Source organism: Salmo trutta, chromosome 32, assembly GCF_901001165.1.
Source record: "Salmo trutta chromosome 32, fSalTru1.1, whole genome shotgun sequence".
Classification (NCBI taxonomy): Eukaryota; Metazoa; Chordata; class Actinopteri; order Salmoniformes; family Salmonidae; genus Salmo; species Salmo trutta.
The window spans coordinates 14,039,018-14,056,402 of NC_042988.1; the positions used below are offsets into that span (position 1 = coordinate 14,039,018).

Below are 17,385 nucleotides of genomic sequence, written 5' to 3' on the forward strand. Positions count from 1 at the left end.
CAGCAGAGCATTGGAAACACTGCCAATACTCCGATGGAAAAGGTGTTGTATTACAGGATAGCCTACATTTGAATATTTAGCTATACATGAAGAATGGTACAAGTTGCTGAAATTGCTGGACTACAGAATATTATGAACATTTCATAGTTTGGTAGAACCATTAAAGTATCATAAAAACATGATAATGATGTGTGTGATACAAATAAGCAAGTTTTCTCATACATTCAGGATTCCGTACATTCAGGATTCATATCTTGATTCAGATTTCAAAAACAAGAAGAGAACATAATGAAGATACTGATGGGTGCACCCTTCCCTTTATTTCACAGTACTTTGTCTGAAAGCAGGTAACATAGTATTAAGAAATGAAATAAAAACACTTTATTGTGCTCTTGTTTGTTTCCACCGGATTCCCAACAATTCTAACTTGTATGAGCCACAGAAGTGCTACAATATGCAGTATAAAAACATGTAGCTTACTTGCTAATTTATCTAGAAATCTGACAGCTCTTGGAATCTATTGAAATGCATTTAGAAAAATTACATCAAATAAGGACTTGTCAACAATATCAACACTGAAAGGAAAATAAAGAAAATTACAGTCGCACACATATCCCAGAAGTTTAAGGCGGTTGAAATAAGAACTCAGACAGCCAAGTTACCTCTTGTATCCACTCAAAAATAGTGTATTGATAATATACAAATCCAGCGGCAGAAGTTTAGTTCAGGCATTCATGGGATATTATTTAATAGTTAACCATGGCATGTTGATATACCTCTGATTGGTGACGTCTAATTTACAAAAGTGTCATAACAGCCACACAATATAGGAAAATATCCTTCAACATGAGCCTTCAGTGAAACCAACAACTTTGCTGTTTTTTACTTTGTTGGCTGAGAATTGCAGACAAATATAAAATATGATAAGTTATGGGAAATATATTAATTGATATAGATGTAGAGACAAAGGAAACTGGAGATTATGGTTGTAAATAGCAAATAAAAAAAATCTCTGAAATAAAATGAAAAGCTGCCATATACAGATTTCATCATCTATATTGTACATTCATCCATCGGGCTATAGGACAGATATTCCAGTAGAGAATGTGAACTGCATTCTCAGCATTCTGCCTAAACAACAGGTGGGAAACTAAAGGTGCCTTCTGTGGAAAATATTGGTAATATAAAGATGAATGGTCAATTACACTTTCAACAAAAGTAACTCTTAAAATGTTTTGGCTCTTTGAAACACAGTAGAACAAATTCAAATTATATGCATATGGAACCTGATTTACTATGTTCACACATATCTAAGACCAGTGTTTCCCAACCCCCAACTGTACATATTTTTGTTGTAGCCCTGGACAACCACACCTGATTCTACTTATCAACTAATCATCAAGCCCTTGACAAGTTGAATCAGGGGTTTTAGTGCTGGGCTACAACTAAAATGTGTGCTGTTGGAGGTACTCGAGGACCGGAGTTGGGAAACACTTTCTTAGACCATGCAGAAAGAAAATGTAAACACTTCAGCTTTTTCTACTTTGGTTCTAAAGATATGACTAATGGCTCACAATGCCGATGCCTAAGACAGACCATCAGCATCAGAATAATACAATGAACTGTCTTATGTGGAATATTACATTTAGAAAATTCCAGCCTTTTAATATTGTGCAGTTTGTTTAGTGGCCTCTAAAATGTATTATGTGATAGTGCTGTAAATAGGGGAAGGGAAAGTTAAGTGGTCTGGGTAACATAATACCAATTATCTGACCAGTGTAACGTTTATCAGTTAGGACACGGAAATCATTAGAAAACAAATAAAGTAGCTGTCTTTGAAATCCATGGACTAAACCTGAATCAAACATAATTTTTGAAATCTTATTAACAGAAAACATTGCAGACATAGAAACTGTATCAGGACATAGTTCCATTGTAGAATGAAATATATGTGGGGAGAAAAAATGGTCTTTTTCGTATGATTGTTCAGTAGTTCTTCAAGAAAAATATTGAGGATTCAATAGACATGTTTTTCAATATTTGTTACAGTATTTTCTCAAAGTACACAACAGCAAATCCACTGTCACAGGACTTGGCCATGCGATACCCAAATACCTATAATCCATTGCAACATATAATATGTATATTCTTAATTTGCAATATGTTTTCTTCTTGAAACGTTAGATTACAGTTTATTCCCATAAATTCCATACATAATGTGACAAATTTAAGATGGTCATTTCCAAGATGGTCATTTCCAAGGTTCTTTTCCTATTTTACTCACAGTCAAAATACGTTGCTATATATACGTTTAAGTAGTTGATCGCAATATGGAAGTATCCATCCAATCAATAGTGAGTTTCACATATAAGGTTTCTGTGTCATTTCTGAAAGTTGTGGTCCAGTAGAAAATACTTGGAGAGATTAAGATTTCTGTTGAGCAGATACACCTTTCCAGTAGTCTAAAATGTCATGCAGGTCCTCATCCTTGGCAAACTGCACTTTTTTACGTAGAGCATGCCCTGCAGCCATGTACTCGTCCTCGTCTTTGTGCCGTTTGCCACGGAGTTTGAAGCGCTCCCAGATAGTGTGATGAGGTTTGCAGTAGTACTCAGGACTGGAGGAGTAGCTGAGGTTATGGTACTGAGGTGAGAGCGGAGAGTACGCCATGTCTCTGGGGCGGGGCCGAGTTAGGGGCTCCAGGATGGAGGGCTTGTGGCTTCCGGGCCCTTCCAGCTCCTCGATCTGCAGCTGGTGGCTGTCGGGATAGGAGTGCCGGTGCTCATTGTACTGCCTGATCTTCTCCGCCTCTGCCCTAAGGATGGCAGCGGCTGGCGTTACAGTGAGGATGGTCTCACCCGTTGGCGAGGTCTTCTCTATGTACTTGGACTCTGAGCGGTAAGGCCTTGGGCTCCGCATTGGACCTCCAGTGGCAGTGCTGGGCCGCTTTGGCGGGACATCCGAGGTGTGGTGCCTCTGTAACGAGTGGTGGTAGCTGTCCTTATACACTGGGGACAGGAAGCCAGACTTGCTCTGCGGCTGCTCTGATATTAGGACTAGCTGGGGTTCCTGGGTGGACACAGCTCCTGATTTCACCCCTTGAAAAGATGTGGATTCTGACTTCAGAGCATCGATACAGTTGTTAATGATCTGATTAACCTTATCCACCTCTTTTGCAATGGTTGAAATCTCAGCTACTGACCCTTGGCTGTTCCCAGGCATGGACATCCCAGGCATGGACATCTCACACTCTCTGCGTTCATGGTGGTCCCCGGTTCCTCGCACCTCTATGTAACTTCCCTTGGCCATTTTAGGCGTGTCATCTCTTATCTCCTGCAGTTTGTACTGCTCCATTTCACTACCAGATGGTAGGTATGGCATGCGGGACATACTCTCCCCACCCATCATTTGCTTCTGTGACATCCTGGAAATGGTTCCCCCTTCGAGCTCTTGTCCATATTTTAGTTCAATTATACTTTTCTTTAGGCTGCCTGCCTTTTTGTGCTTTTCATCTTGCTGACGTTTTTTACGCAAGCAATAGTAGACCACCCCTAGGACAATCACCATACTAAAGAGACAACCTAGGATGGTCATAATGTAGTGGGTAGCTGTTGCATGGTTTTGTGATCTCTCTTTCCCATTCCAGGGTCCTGTGGAGACTGCCAGACAAGTATGATTGAATCTAAGATTATTCTTTATAGAAGCGACACAGTACGTGTATTCAGTATGTGGTTTCAGGTTTTTAAGTTCAATGTCCTCATTCTGAATTTTGAGGTTTTGAATATCAGTGAAAAAGCTGTTATTGTAGAGAACCAGGCTGTACATCTTCTTGAAGGGATGGGGGATCTGAACAGTGATGGTGGCGCTTGTTTTAGAGACTTGCTTCAGCTTCATACTGGGTTTTACATCCACATTAATCACCGTTGGGTTGATACTCATACTCTCATCTGGCTCAGTTCCGGAGGGACAGTCCTCCAGCCCACAGGGAGTGTAGTCTGGTGGGAGTGTGGTGCTCTCAGGAGGCACAGGTATGTACGGCGTCACATAGTCGTCTGTACACACAGTGGAGAGCATATGGAGGGCATTCCGAAAAGTCGGGTTGTTAGGGTTCTGGCTGAGCAGACTGTAGCCAGAGACACCTGATGGGGAGTCACAGACCATCCGTTCATTTGTCCTGTTGGGGAATGCAGAGAGCCACTTCACAAAGCCAAGTAGTTCACAGGAACAGTTGAAAGGGTTGGTGTACAGCTCACAGGTAGTCAGTTTAGTCAGGCTGGTAAACGTGGTCCCATCTAGCTGCTGGATACGGTTCATGGAGAGGTCGATGTTTTCCAGGCTATAGCACTCCAAAAAGGCATTGGGTGTCACAGTCTCAATCAGGTTAGCCTGGAGGTAGAGGTACTGCAGCTTGCCCAAACCCCTGAGGATGCCCTCAGTAAGGTTACGGAGTTTGTTGAAGCCTAACTGAAGGACCTGTAAGTTGAACTGGGCAGAAAAGGCCCCATCATCTATGTAGTTGATCTCATTCTTGGTCAGGTTTAGGTAGGTCAGGTTGGCGAAGCGGCTGAGGGCAGAGAAATGGACACTTTTGATCTTGTTTTCATTGAGCCGAAGGTCCACAATGGTGCTGTTGATATGCGTGGGGATGGCCTCGTATGGAGGCTGGTTTTGGCTGCAGATGGCCAGCCACACAAAACCCTTCTCGCCTTCGATGAGCCAGCAGTCCCCATTGACTCTGCCTATATGGGTCAAATATACTATGGCCACAGACCAGAAAAAGGCACTCATTACCATAGCTCCACCGCAGGCCATTGGTGCTCCTCTTGATGTCATGGGCAGGGCCCAAAAGCTCTAAGACGGGAACACCACTGTGGTTTCTAAAGATGCTGAACTGAACTCTTTGTAATCTAGCTGGACTTTCAAGTGTTCTCCTCAGCGAGGACAATCAATATATTGGCCTTCTGTCCAGGGAAGGATAATTCGGTCCCAATGTTCCAGCCATTTACAAAAAGATGTTGGGCATGTGCATTTAGACCAGCATCCATCCAATGACTTTAACCTGGAGTGAAGTTCTAGAGATGGTTCGCTGAGATTCAGTATTTCACCACCTCAGATTGTCTTGTGCTTATTTCCCCAGGGATAACATCGTTGATCGGTCTCATCCTATTGTTTCTTCCTCTGTCTTTCTTGCTGGGTCGCATTCATGGGCTCAGAGGAACTCCCTGTGAAGAAAAGAGAAGCAGGCACACGTTAGGGGAATCAACAACTGCTTGAATGTGAGGTTTGCAATTTGAATATAACCACATTTACACCACTTCGTTTAAAAAGTATATATTTTTTGGGCCAGAAATATTCAAAATACATGCCATGCTGCACAAGTAGAATGATATTTCTCCTCTATAGACCATTTGTAGCAGTCAAATAACATGTTACCCAATCTGTATTTTATATTCTACATTCTAATCATCTGTCATGTATACTGCACAAATGGATCCAAATAATCAAGACACATTTTGTTTTACACGTTAAGTAAAAATAGCAAATATCATTTTAAAGGCAAAATAGGATTAATGTGTATGCTCCCTCTTTCATTGCCATCCAATTATTTTGTACACAATTTCAGAGGTGCTTTGCGTTCCCTGTGGCATATTGCTATTAAAGGAAACCTTTGGCCAATTACCACTTGACAGGTTGGGGAAAGCAGGGTCCCTATTTTCACACCATTAACCTGGGGACTGTCAAACACAACTGAGTCCAACTAATGTTTAGATGCAGCATTCAATTAATGAATTACTCTGCACCATACTAAAATGTCTTCTCAAGAACCTTCTAGATGTTTTAATTTGACAACAGAAATAGAACTTAATGGCTTTCAGTGCCATGGATGTGTCTCTTTAACATCTTACGGTAACTACTGAGGATACAAACCGTGAACCAAAAATAGCAAGCTGTTCATTGTCAATTTAACCCTGTCAGATAGTTCCCCCGGGAAATTGCAGTGTTCCATTGGGTCTGGTTAAATAATTGGACCCAATCAATTTTATCAACAGCCCAAGGTTTCTGAATAAAGTTGATAGCTGCAGGAGAAAACCTTGGAGCTGGGTGTGTAGCCTATAGATCCTGGTTTTATGGAGAGGTATTAATGAATTATTAGTCATAAACAGCAGGTGACCTCAGCATGGGAGGTGCTGAGAGGAATGAAAGTCAAATGTTTAAGTATATGAGTCATTCTCATAATAGTCTTAGGTAATAAGTTGCACCACAGTCGACCAGCACAGCCGTGGTCATAATCAGCAGCAGTGGCCAGCGAGGAACACTGAGACACTTCATCTTCCTGGAACAATACTTTTGTGTTTGGACTATGAATTGCATACACTAGTTCCATTCAAAGAACTACCTTATAACTTTGATATTCCCACCATACTAAATCATTATGCTTTTTCCATTTCTTAACGGATTTCATTGTGCTGAAAATAAAAAAAATATGGGATAGGCTATTGCACGTGCCAATTACGATATTGATTTATATGTTATGACTGCATGCCAAACATAAAAGTGTTTGTTCTCCTTTTTGATAATAAGAACTGAGGCTACAAAATGCCCATGGAGGAATGAAAATGATTTACTGCACGCCAGACATTTCTGAGTGAGAGGGGAAACATTTAATCTGCATTCACTAATGTGTAGTCAATACATCTTGCTGACCCAAGGCCTACAGTATACTTCATTGTCAGTGGCACCTAGTATTGCTTTTTTATCCAGACCTGAGCCACTTAACTAGCTTTCAAATCAGATTGGACTCAGTCAGTTATTCATTTTTCATTGTTAAAATTCAATATGATGGCAAACATAGCCACAGAAGGAATGCTCACCACCAAGGCAGGGGTCTTGGCTCAGAGCGATGAATTACATGTTCTCTTCTCCGGTCCACTTAAAGCAGCCCAGACATCTCTGAGGGAGATATTTGTTTAGACCTCACAGAGATGTGTAGGCTACTGTACAGAACAACACCTAGTACCTCGTCTACCATGCTTACTGCTGTCACACTTGAACATTTCTAAGAACAATGAGAATCAAGAAGACAACCAACCTCTAACCTGCAAAGACAGAGAGGGATTTGTGTATATTCATAATTTAACAAAGCCAATGAGAGATGTTTCGATTATGAAAATTATGTTTATGAGGAGAAGTCATTTCTTTTTCATATTATACATATTATTCATATTAAGACCTGGAAGGATTCCTGCTGTTTTTTTAAGAAGAAAGCAAATCAAATTTTAATCCAATCTAATCCAATATATTAGAAATGCAAGTCACTGTTCGAGAAATGGTACTTGTGGACTTCCCTTAAGTAACATCAAATATTCAACTCTTCTAGATCCGGGGACTGTGTTATTACAGCCATTAATTCATTGTGAATGGTGTGGGAGTGACTGACCATGAAAGTGGGCTGGAAACACAAGTGATGGATAGGTTAATCATAGAGGACAGCAGTTGAATACTTTAAACCCAGAGGTATGTGGTGTGCGCCCTCATCACTAGCCTCTCTTAGCCCTCTGATGCATCTGCTGACACAGGCCAGTGGATGCGTTGCCTTGTGGGAGGCCACAGAGGGTGAGAAAAAAGGGGTCCCTAGGTGGTAGAGGACATAGGCCTTTACATAAAGGGGACAATCATGTTGCTACAACAGGATAATTGTGACAGTTTATTGCCGAGGGAATACACCTCAAATTGGAACCGTGGACCTAAGGTCATTCCAGAAGTCTGTTGACCTTTTGTGTGGTCTGCCCACCACGCACCAATTAGGCCTAAACAAATGTTGTGTTGCCATCTAGCATTGCTATCATCAATGAGGAAGTGAGCATATGTTTTCAGGAAGTCAAAATAACTAACAGCCATACCATGATCTCTAGGGCACAATACTGAACTGTTCATATTCAAAAACAAAACTGTCCACATTCCACGAACTAAAGGACAATATGAATACAATTTCCATTGTTTAGTATTCTCTTACTGCACAGTGTACATGATGCTGGCTTGATTCTAATGGGAATCACTGATAATAGAGGAAGTATGTCCATTGTTCAACATAAACCTATTCAAGACTACACTGGTCAGCATGTTTGCACATAAGTGCTGATTGGTACAGAAACAGGGTTGTTGAGGCTAAGATTAATCACTATGTATTACTGACACAGTCATCAGTCAGTGGAAAAGTTCCAGTGTTTTCATTTTCTAAATATGCTCTACCTTGAAAAGAACATTTGTTATATCCGTGCAATGATTCATTATACTCTTAGCACCTTTCATTCAAATCACTGAGTCAAGCTACTTCTACAAGTAATATGCTTTTTCCATTTTAATGGAGATGTTTAAGCCTAACTAAAAACAAAAGAGTGGAGCCATTCATAGAGCTGTCTTGTATGGGGGGAAAGCATACTGTGGCTATGGATGAGTTCTGACAGTAAATATGTACCATTGGATCAGAGGGAGCAGTGCTGAAGTAACCTACTGAGGGACTGTTTGTTTTGCTTGGATTTGTATGAGCCCTGAGGGAGAGATTACACATACATCTAAACCCCAGCTTTGTCTACTCGTGCCTGTGTTATGTGTGAATCGTAAACCCGATACATTTGAATACTAAATTAGGAAGCACACTGTAATACAGCACAGTAGCAAACTGGGTTGTCTCCCGTTCTCATATTTCTGCAAACTCACCATTCCCATACACAGTCTGTCCCCACACATACCACAGATCCTACATGTGTTTTGTGGGGGACTTCGAAGCAGTTACAATAATTTACTTAGTTTCCATTGAGCTTGGGGATGTCTTGAGGCAGTAATGCTGTGAGCTGCTCAACATAAAATGTTAGGTGGATGTTTGGGTTTGACAGGTTTCTATAAGGCTGGGGCCATGCCGGCCCCCTCACATCACTGAGTTCTACTGCTGTATGACATGGTCACCAGAGGGGGCTGGTAGGAGGAGCTATAGGAGGATGGGCTCATTGTAAAGACTGGAATGGAATAAATCAAATCAAAGTTTATCTGTCGCATGCGCCGAATACAACAGGTGTAGACCTTACAGTGAAATGCTTACTTACTTAAAAAATAAGTATTAGGTGAACAATAGATAAGTAAAGAAATAAAAACAACAGTAAAAAGACAGTGAAAAAAAGCAGTAGTGAGGCTATCTATATACAGTAGTGGAACTGTATCAAACACATGAAACATGTGGAAACCGTTCCATTGATTCCATTCCAGGCATTACAATGAGCCCGTCCTCCTATAGCTCCTCCCACCAGGCACCACTGATGGCCACACTTTATGTGGAGCACTCTTTTAATGTCTGTCCGTTGAAACTGGAGGACTTTGTTCGCACTGAAGAGGACTGTGTCCGTTGGCTGAAAAATGCATGTGGCCCAGATTTGAATTAAAAACACATTAAGACGGCCTTTTTTGAGTACATGGATGGCATCTGACATTTAGTTTAGTATACCTAGTTCCCACTATATCATGGGCATGGTAAAATGGGTGGAATCACTCTGTCACCTGCTAACCTAGACATAGAACAAGGAATTACATTGTGCACCTCCATGCACTGTGTGGAACGCTCTGCAAGGAAATGCCAAAGGCTACCACTACAAAACCACCTACCACAAAAGTGCATTTACCAAGGGGCATTCAAATATAATCACTTTTTAAACCCTCTGAAAGAAAGAAGGTTCCTGTTTGGGAACCCAAACCAAATGTTCCATGAAATGAATATGAAAAGTATGGCTCTGGGAAATATCTGGCGAGGCGAAACTTTTAAAGAGAACATTTTCTCCTACCATTGTCCCCTCATTCTCTGACCTTTATCGTAAATACCGGCTGGCAGTGTCTGAGAGACGTTCTGACCCGACCTTGGCTCTCTCTTAGCATGGTGTTGTTGCAGGATCCCTTTAGGTGTTAAATGGAAGTTGAAGTTAAACCTGAAAAGATTTTCCCTCATTAATAATGCATAGAGGGGTTTGTTTGTCCGCTGTGACTCACTCCAGTGGGCTCCGCATCAATTTCACCACCGCTACTGCGGTCCACAGCATAAATTACAACCCTGCTAGTTCGCCTTGTTAGAGTAACCCGCTGTTGCATATGCATGTTAGTGATTTAGTAAACTACCTTTTGCATAAACAAACCTCTCATCATACATTCAGGTTTAGTGGCTCCGAGTGCTTTAATGCCATCCTGGTGCCTATATGCTTAACGAACAAATCCGACAGTGCTAACTGGCAAAGACATGACAGAATCTCCCATAAGCCTCATGGATGAAACTGCTTGGAGATGGTGGGAAAAGAACAACAAATGTTGGAATCCATGTGTATGCATTCGTTTCACCGAAATCAAATAAAATGTTATTATTTGTCACATACACGTGTTTAGCAGATGTTATTGCTGGTGTAGCGAAATGCTTGTAAAACGTGTCACATACTGCAAATGAGCTTAAGACAGTTAGGGCAGTATGGCATGTTCGTCCTCAGAAGAGCCTATAGGTCTATTTGCAGCCCTGGACTCTTTCCCCATTGGCAGCAATCTCTTTGGTCCAATGGTAGTGTAGCCATGAGGGCAGTAGGCCAGAACACCCAGGGCGTCAGAGCCAAGCTCCTCTCCCAGTGGACCCCCAGGCAGCCTAGGCAGCCATTCCCCAGTCTACTTGTTCCCATTGGGGCCCTGCTGCATACAGGGTAATGATGGATTTTCTTGTCATCCCCTGTGAACAACTAATGACGCCCTGATTCAATGATCGTACATTCAATTGTTGTAAATTCCCACTGTTTTGCTTGCTCAAGGCACTTTCATACACTTACATAGCTATACTTTTTGCATTAAATATATTATTGGTGGATTTTATTTGAGAGAGCTACTGTATTCTCCATAAGCAGTCAACGTTGAGGAAAGATACTTCTTTCAAATGATGTTTAACTCAGAGTGTAGATTCTATTTGATCTTCGTTGTAAGTAGTTGCATTCAAAGTGCCTACAATAAACATATTGGGGCAATACATAGACCCAATGTTTACCATTTGACAACTGACATAACACAGCGTAACTGTGAGGCCAACTAGTATTACTGTTTCATAGGAGGGGGCAGACGAGGGTGCTTCGGGAGCTGAGAGCTCATGTTACCTTGAGGGGAGTCTTTCAATGCACTGAATTCAAGTCTGTGATTGCGAGACAGGCTTCTGCTCTCATATGCGGAGCCTCTGGGGTTCTCTCCTCCGCAGCGGCGAGCCAGGGCTTCAAGGCAAAGACATGACAGAATCTCCCATAAGCCTCGTGGATGAAACAGATACAGTAACTAGTGCAACTGTCTCCCAATGAGGTATACTGTATGTAAAGCTGTCATACTGTATTCTATCTAACGGCTCTCAGACACCTAATACCTTTTTGCACTATTGGTTAGAGCCTGTAAGTAAGCATTTCACTGTAAGGTCTACACCTGTTGTATTCGGCGCACGTGACAAACAAACTTTGATTTGTTTTGATTTGATTTGATATCTCAATCTCTCTCTCTCTCTTACTGTCTCTGTCTCTCTCACTGACTCTCACTGTCTCTCCCTCTCTCGGTCTCTGTCTCTGTCTCTCTCTCGGAGGAAAACACACATTTGCAAATTGTATTAGACAGCCTGTATTGGTCAGAAGGACACAGCGAGACTGGATTCTCAGTTTAATCTGGTCATATCTGTCCTGATATATATAGTCATGTTATCTCCCTCTCATGTCTGTGTCCAAGGCCTCACCCCCCCCCATCTCTGCGGTTCGTCTTTATATCTTGCTCCGTCTTTCTCTGTCGGATGGTGAAGGTGCCTCAGTCCCCTGATCCCTCCCAATGACTGGCCTTTATTTGATGTCATTGAAAATGCATGCGCTTCTTGCTGGTAAAGAATGAAAAAGGTAAAGATGGGCGACTAGAAGTGGAGAATCAATTGAGCTGAAATGGAACTGCTTCTCTTGGGGAAGGAAAACATTGTGCTTACTGAGGTACTGAATTGCTTTGGAGAGAAAGGGAGGAGGTGGATGCATGCTTCAGCTATATCCAAGGATATTAAAGTCATGCATTAATTACTAAAAGGAACATTGCCTGGAATTGAATGGAATGTTCTCTCTTGCCCCCAATCCAGTTTGTTTGGAAATGTGCTTGCTTCCTTTGTGGCATCAATGGCATACTTTGTGGACATGCCAGTCCTCTTCAGAAAAAGGGCCTCGTACAGGAGCACAGACAGCTGCAAGCCACTGCACACTAATGAGTTTTTATCTAACTCTACTTCCCTGATAAGTGAGGGGTATTGTGCCGCAGCTCTGTGCATTGAATTGTTTTTCAGACAAAGCACTTTTCTTTCCCCATGACAATTGGAATCGCCTCATTTAAATTCAGTCAGGAAAAGCTTTCACAATGGTATTTATCTCAATGGAGGCGAATGTATGTCACCGCAGTGATCAAAAACGTGACGAAAACGAATAAAGGAAATACGTAATGATAAAGTTGTGTATGTGGAGATGCACACAATTTCCAGGTTTGTGCTCTCAACGTGCTCTTCAGATATTCTACAGACATCATGACCTTCCACAGCAGAGGCAGAAAAGGAGGAGTAGCAAGAACTATACCAGTTTTCTTAATGTCTTGCTGGATTGCTTTTCAGTGTTGTCACATACGGTATATCCTGTGGTGGTGTTGGGGGATGGTGGTTGTGGTGGAATGACACGCTTGCACTATGTATGGACAGTGCACTACAAACCAGCTAACGACTTCAGCACGATGGACAGCAGCAAGGGAAAAAAGGTCAACCAATGCATAAAGATGTAGGATCTTAATTTGAGTCAGTTTTCTACAGCAAGAACATAATCCTGCAGTAACAGGAAATGTGAATTATTATGTGGATTATAATTCATCTATATTTTTGTAGGGGTTGATACATTTTTCGTAAGGGAAAATCAAGTCTGAAATTTCTAAGTGGCAATTACAATTTTAAACCTTAAATACACTACGAGTTTGACATTTTCTGCATTGCAGGAACGTTCTCCTGCAACTGAGTGATCAAATTAAGATCTTGCATCTGTATGAAGTGCTGGTAGAAGGAAGTAAGGCTGCGTTTACACATGCAGCCCAATGCTGATCTTTTGCCCAATTGCTGGCAAAGAGCTGATCTGATTGGTCAAAAGACCAATTAGTGGAACAACATCAGAATTGTTCTGCCTGTGTAAACGCAGCGTTACACAACTCTTCCCCACAGGGGGAATCCTAAAGAGCAACAGTTATCCTTTCGTCAGGATGAACTCTAATATATGTAAATGTTGACCATTTGTGCGGAATCTATTTCAAATGCATATTTGCTGGGAGAGCACTTTTTAAGTTGCTGAAAGGCATTCTGAAAAACAGCTCCACTTGCCCACCCAAATGAGGGTGAAACTGTGCTCACCCTTTTGCATGCCTGTTTCCAGCTCCCCCAGCTAATTACTCTAAATAGCCAATTAGCCACATATATTAGCATTTCATACATCCACCTCCGTCATAAATCTAGTTTAAGTGTAGTGTATTTGGTCATTTTGAAGGTAGAAAATTTGCTTAAATAGTGAATGATTGGGCTAATTAAGAGCTTGAGGGCCAAGGGTTGAGGCCAACTATGCAAGTCCAGACCTCCAGAATTAGAATTTGACACAAATGTTCTATTCTACAACAGGCTATTTGGTATTCCTGACGGTGTGATGCTTTGTAAAACTTTAAATGACTTACTGCTCTGGCATCTCTTGTAAATTCCCAATACCACACTCAATTGTTCTTCAGTGGATCGAGTCCTTCAACAGGCTGATGACCTAGTACGATTCTCACCTTTCCAGGGAGCAAGAAATCGTATTACAAAGCACAAACTCCATTCTGGATGGCCCTTTAAAAAAAGATGATAAGCCATGGAGAATGGCTTAGAATTACAGTGTGCACTGATGGAAACAGTAGCCTTAATGGATAGAGCTTTTAGAGCTAAAGTCATATCCAAAGTGGAGTTATTGGGAACTGCGGTATGAAAGACAGTTTGCTCAGTTGGTACAATGAGCAAAAAAAGAAAATCTAATCATCTGAAACTGTAGATCTAATATACAAAACCTTCCTTTAACAACATTCATTGATTTGCAACATAAACAAACTAAAAGGTTATGGATTTGTCCCAACAATAATTGTGCATTATGCCACAGACTTGTATTGAGTAAACTTGTAGACAATTCAATTATACTAAGGCCTATTCCAAACCGACAAACCAATTGAGGTATTGTCAGAATTGTCTTAACCAACAACAGTAGAACGAATCCAATGAGAAAACAATTAGGTTGTAGACAGCCTGTATTTGTCATAAGAACAGGGAGAGCACAACCAACACTTACAGTTTAATTTAATTTTGTTCATGTAAGAGTAAGATACAACTTGGGATAATACCTGCAGGTTTTATTGCAATTTTCCAGACCATCACTCTGGCCTTTGTGCCCACCAGCTGCCGGTGGGCAGGAGGATGTATGCCGACACCTCTCCTGCTGCTGACTCAAGACATGGCAGACTAAACTGGGATCTACTGTACAGTCTTACATGGATAGTTCACCCAAATTACGAAATGACGTATTGGTTTCCTTACGCTGTAAGCAGTCTTTGGACAAGGTTTGGCAGCCACCCATGCTTTGGTTTAGTTTCCCTGGCACTCTTTCCAATGTTTTAACATTTGTGGCACAAATCCCATTCAAGTCATGGTACTGATATTAGCATTTTTCACACATTACATTCAAATAATCTATGTGACTTTGTTAAGCTTCATAATCAATTTCGATACTTTCGGGGGATTTGGACATGATGCGTGAAAAATGCTAATATCGGTACCATGACTTGAATGGGATTTGTGCTAAAAATGCTAAAAGGTTAGCATTTAGAAATGGTACCAGGGAAATAAAACCAAAGCATGGATTACTGTCATACCTTGTCCATAGACTGCTTACAGGGTAAGAAAACCAATGTGTCATTTTGTATTTTAAGTGAACTATCCCTTTAAGTGTCACACTAGACGGAGCACATATTGTAAAGCCTGAGTGTTTGTATTGATATGTTCCGTTTGCCTGCTGCACCGTCCTGCTGCTGTTGTCAGTACATGTTGTGTCATACTGTATATAGGGGCTGTCTGTGAGGTAAAATCAGTGCCTAAAGTTCAAGTATGCTAACTATGCACGTACAGGAACAACGGCACTAATTTCCTCTTCTTGTCAATTACTTTGCTCTGCCAACGCAGCTTTCTACCCCACCAATTAACCTTCTGAAACCGAGTGGAGTTCCTCAATCAAATTATGCTGTGGGAGAGAACCAGGGTTCTGAGTGACAGCGAACCCTGCCTCAGCACTCTCATTAAGAGGATATGAGCAGAATGATTCACTGTCTCCTCCTTTTTCTCCACTCAAGTTCATCAAATTACACATTAACATTTTTATCCGTCCAGGAACCTGTGAGGTTACATGGCGTGTTTAGGGACAGAACACTGACACTGTGTGATATCCAGCTAGGCCAAAAACAAATGTCAGCGTGGCCAAAAACAGATTGGTGGGAGACAGAGAACACCTGGGGGCCTGAGCTTAAAGGTCACGAACAGTCAAAATCATGTTTTTCATGAAATTGGATGATATTTGAAGGTAACCAGATCAAAATATGATGACCGAAGTATGAAAAATGACAATTGCTTCTACATTGACAAAGTTTGATCATAAAGTTACCGGTCCCCTCCCACATGTCAAACACTTTGATTCATCATTAAGGGGACAAGGTGACATCACCTTAACTCTCATTTTAATACACCAATGGTAACTTGATATTCTCTTACCTAATTGAAATAAGTACCGGCTTGTAACCAACATCGGTGTGTTTGCAGAGGGGCGTGGTTTATAGAGCTTGACTAGGGTGTCAGCAAATCTAATTAAGAGTTTACCCTATTCATCTATGGCAAAGATACTTATATGTTTCATCTGTATCTGGTGTCAGCTAGTTACTGACTAACTAGGTCTTCAGCCAACATGGAGGTTGTCGTTCAAAACTCAGACACAGTTGTCAAGTCAACACATCTGTCAGTGTTGCTGTGAACGGCATCAAAAGAAACATGCCAAATGGGAGATGTATAAAAACATATATATATATATATATATATATATATATATCATTGATGCAATTTCAATGTTGTTTGAGTTGCTTTGTGTATCACCACATTAGCTTGAGATGATTTTACTGCAACACTGCTCACTGCATCCAAGTTGTTTGACATAGGCGTTTCAAAGAGCTGTCAGTCAAGGTGAGCTCATGAATATAAACTCTCCGCCCACTCGTCTTTTCAAACTTCCTGGTAGTTAGCCATGAGTACTTTTCAGAACTTTTCAGAATGACTGTTCAGGACTTTTAACCTAGCGAAGAGATTCTCTCTGTTGAAATCCCAACAGCACCTGGAACCACTACAGCAGAGCACACTGTATGTCTGTGACACTGTGACTCACCTGCCCAAGGACCAAGTACCTACATCAACATAACATTGCAGAATGTGGGGAAAAGCTATTTCACAGCCAACATGTAGGGGTTATTTCAGAGATGTATTTGTTGTTTCCTTGAATCATTCCTCTGCCAGAATCTTACGCACACAGTCTGTAGTCCTTGTGCCAAGCATTTTACATTATCAGCACTCGGTGGAGTTACTGTATATAATGTACATATTAAGTTGTGGTATTTTAACTATTGATTAATACATGGAATGTTGGGAGATAAGGAAGGTACTTCGGCAATCTATGGTCGATGATTTGTAGACGTTAAAAAACAGTACATAATGCTCAAGGCAAAAGCACTGTTGGTTTGGGAAAAAATATATATTATATCTTTTTATTTATATGAATACACCAGAAAATTGCTCTTCTTTATCTTTTTAAATGCTAACCACAATTCCCTGACAGAATATTTCATGCAGAATGTCTTATGATAATGGCTTTGTGTGGTTGTTTATGTTTTATATGCACGCCAATAATGGAACTGCAGTCTGGACTCTTAGGCTAATTGTTGCAAGTCACTATTCAGCTTTAAAAGCTCCAGAGAACCAGAGAACTGCATTACACATATCAACCCCCAATGCTCTCCCAGTCTGTGGTGACAAGGAACTATGCCAATAATAGACATGGCACATCTGATTCACTCGGACCTTGGCAGCCCTCAGAGGTCACCGTCCCTCTCCAATACATCACCCATAAAGAAAACCTAGCCTGCCTGATAATAGTGCTGTGGCAGCTGTATCATAAACACATATGGTCCTGCAGCCGCCGCCATAATGTTTAATGCATCTTTATTAAAGTTGGCTTG

The 17,385-nt window shown here is 41.2% G+C and overlaps 1 protein-coding gene across 2 annotated transcripts in view; it reads right to left on the reverse strand.

The window, feature by feature from the left end:
• Positions 1–1,357: 1,357 nt before the first annotated feature.
• The window catches only part of LOC115171156 (protein ELFN1-like), an 83,173-nt gene continuing 67,145 nt past the window's right edge, over positions 1,358–17,385 (reverse strand). For both annotated transcript variants that reach the window (XM_029727697.1, XM_029727699.1), the window contains exon 3: positions 1,358–5,222. In XM_029727697.1, the coding sequence (XP_029583557.1) occupies positions 2,425–4,833 (2,409 nt within the window). In that variant the 5' untranslated portion in view covers positions 4,834–5,222 and the 3' untranslated portion in view covers positions 1,358–2,424. The remainder of the gene's footprint in view (positions 5,223–17,385) is intronic.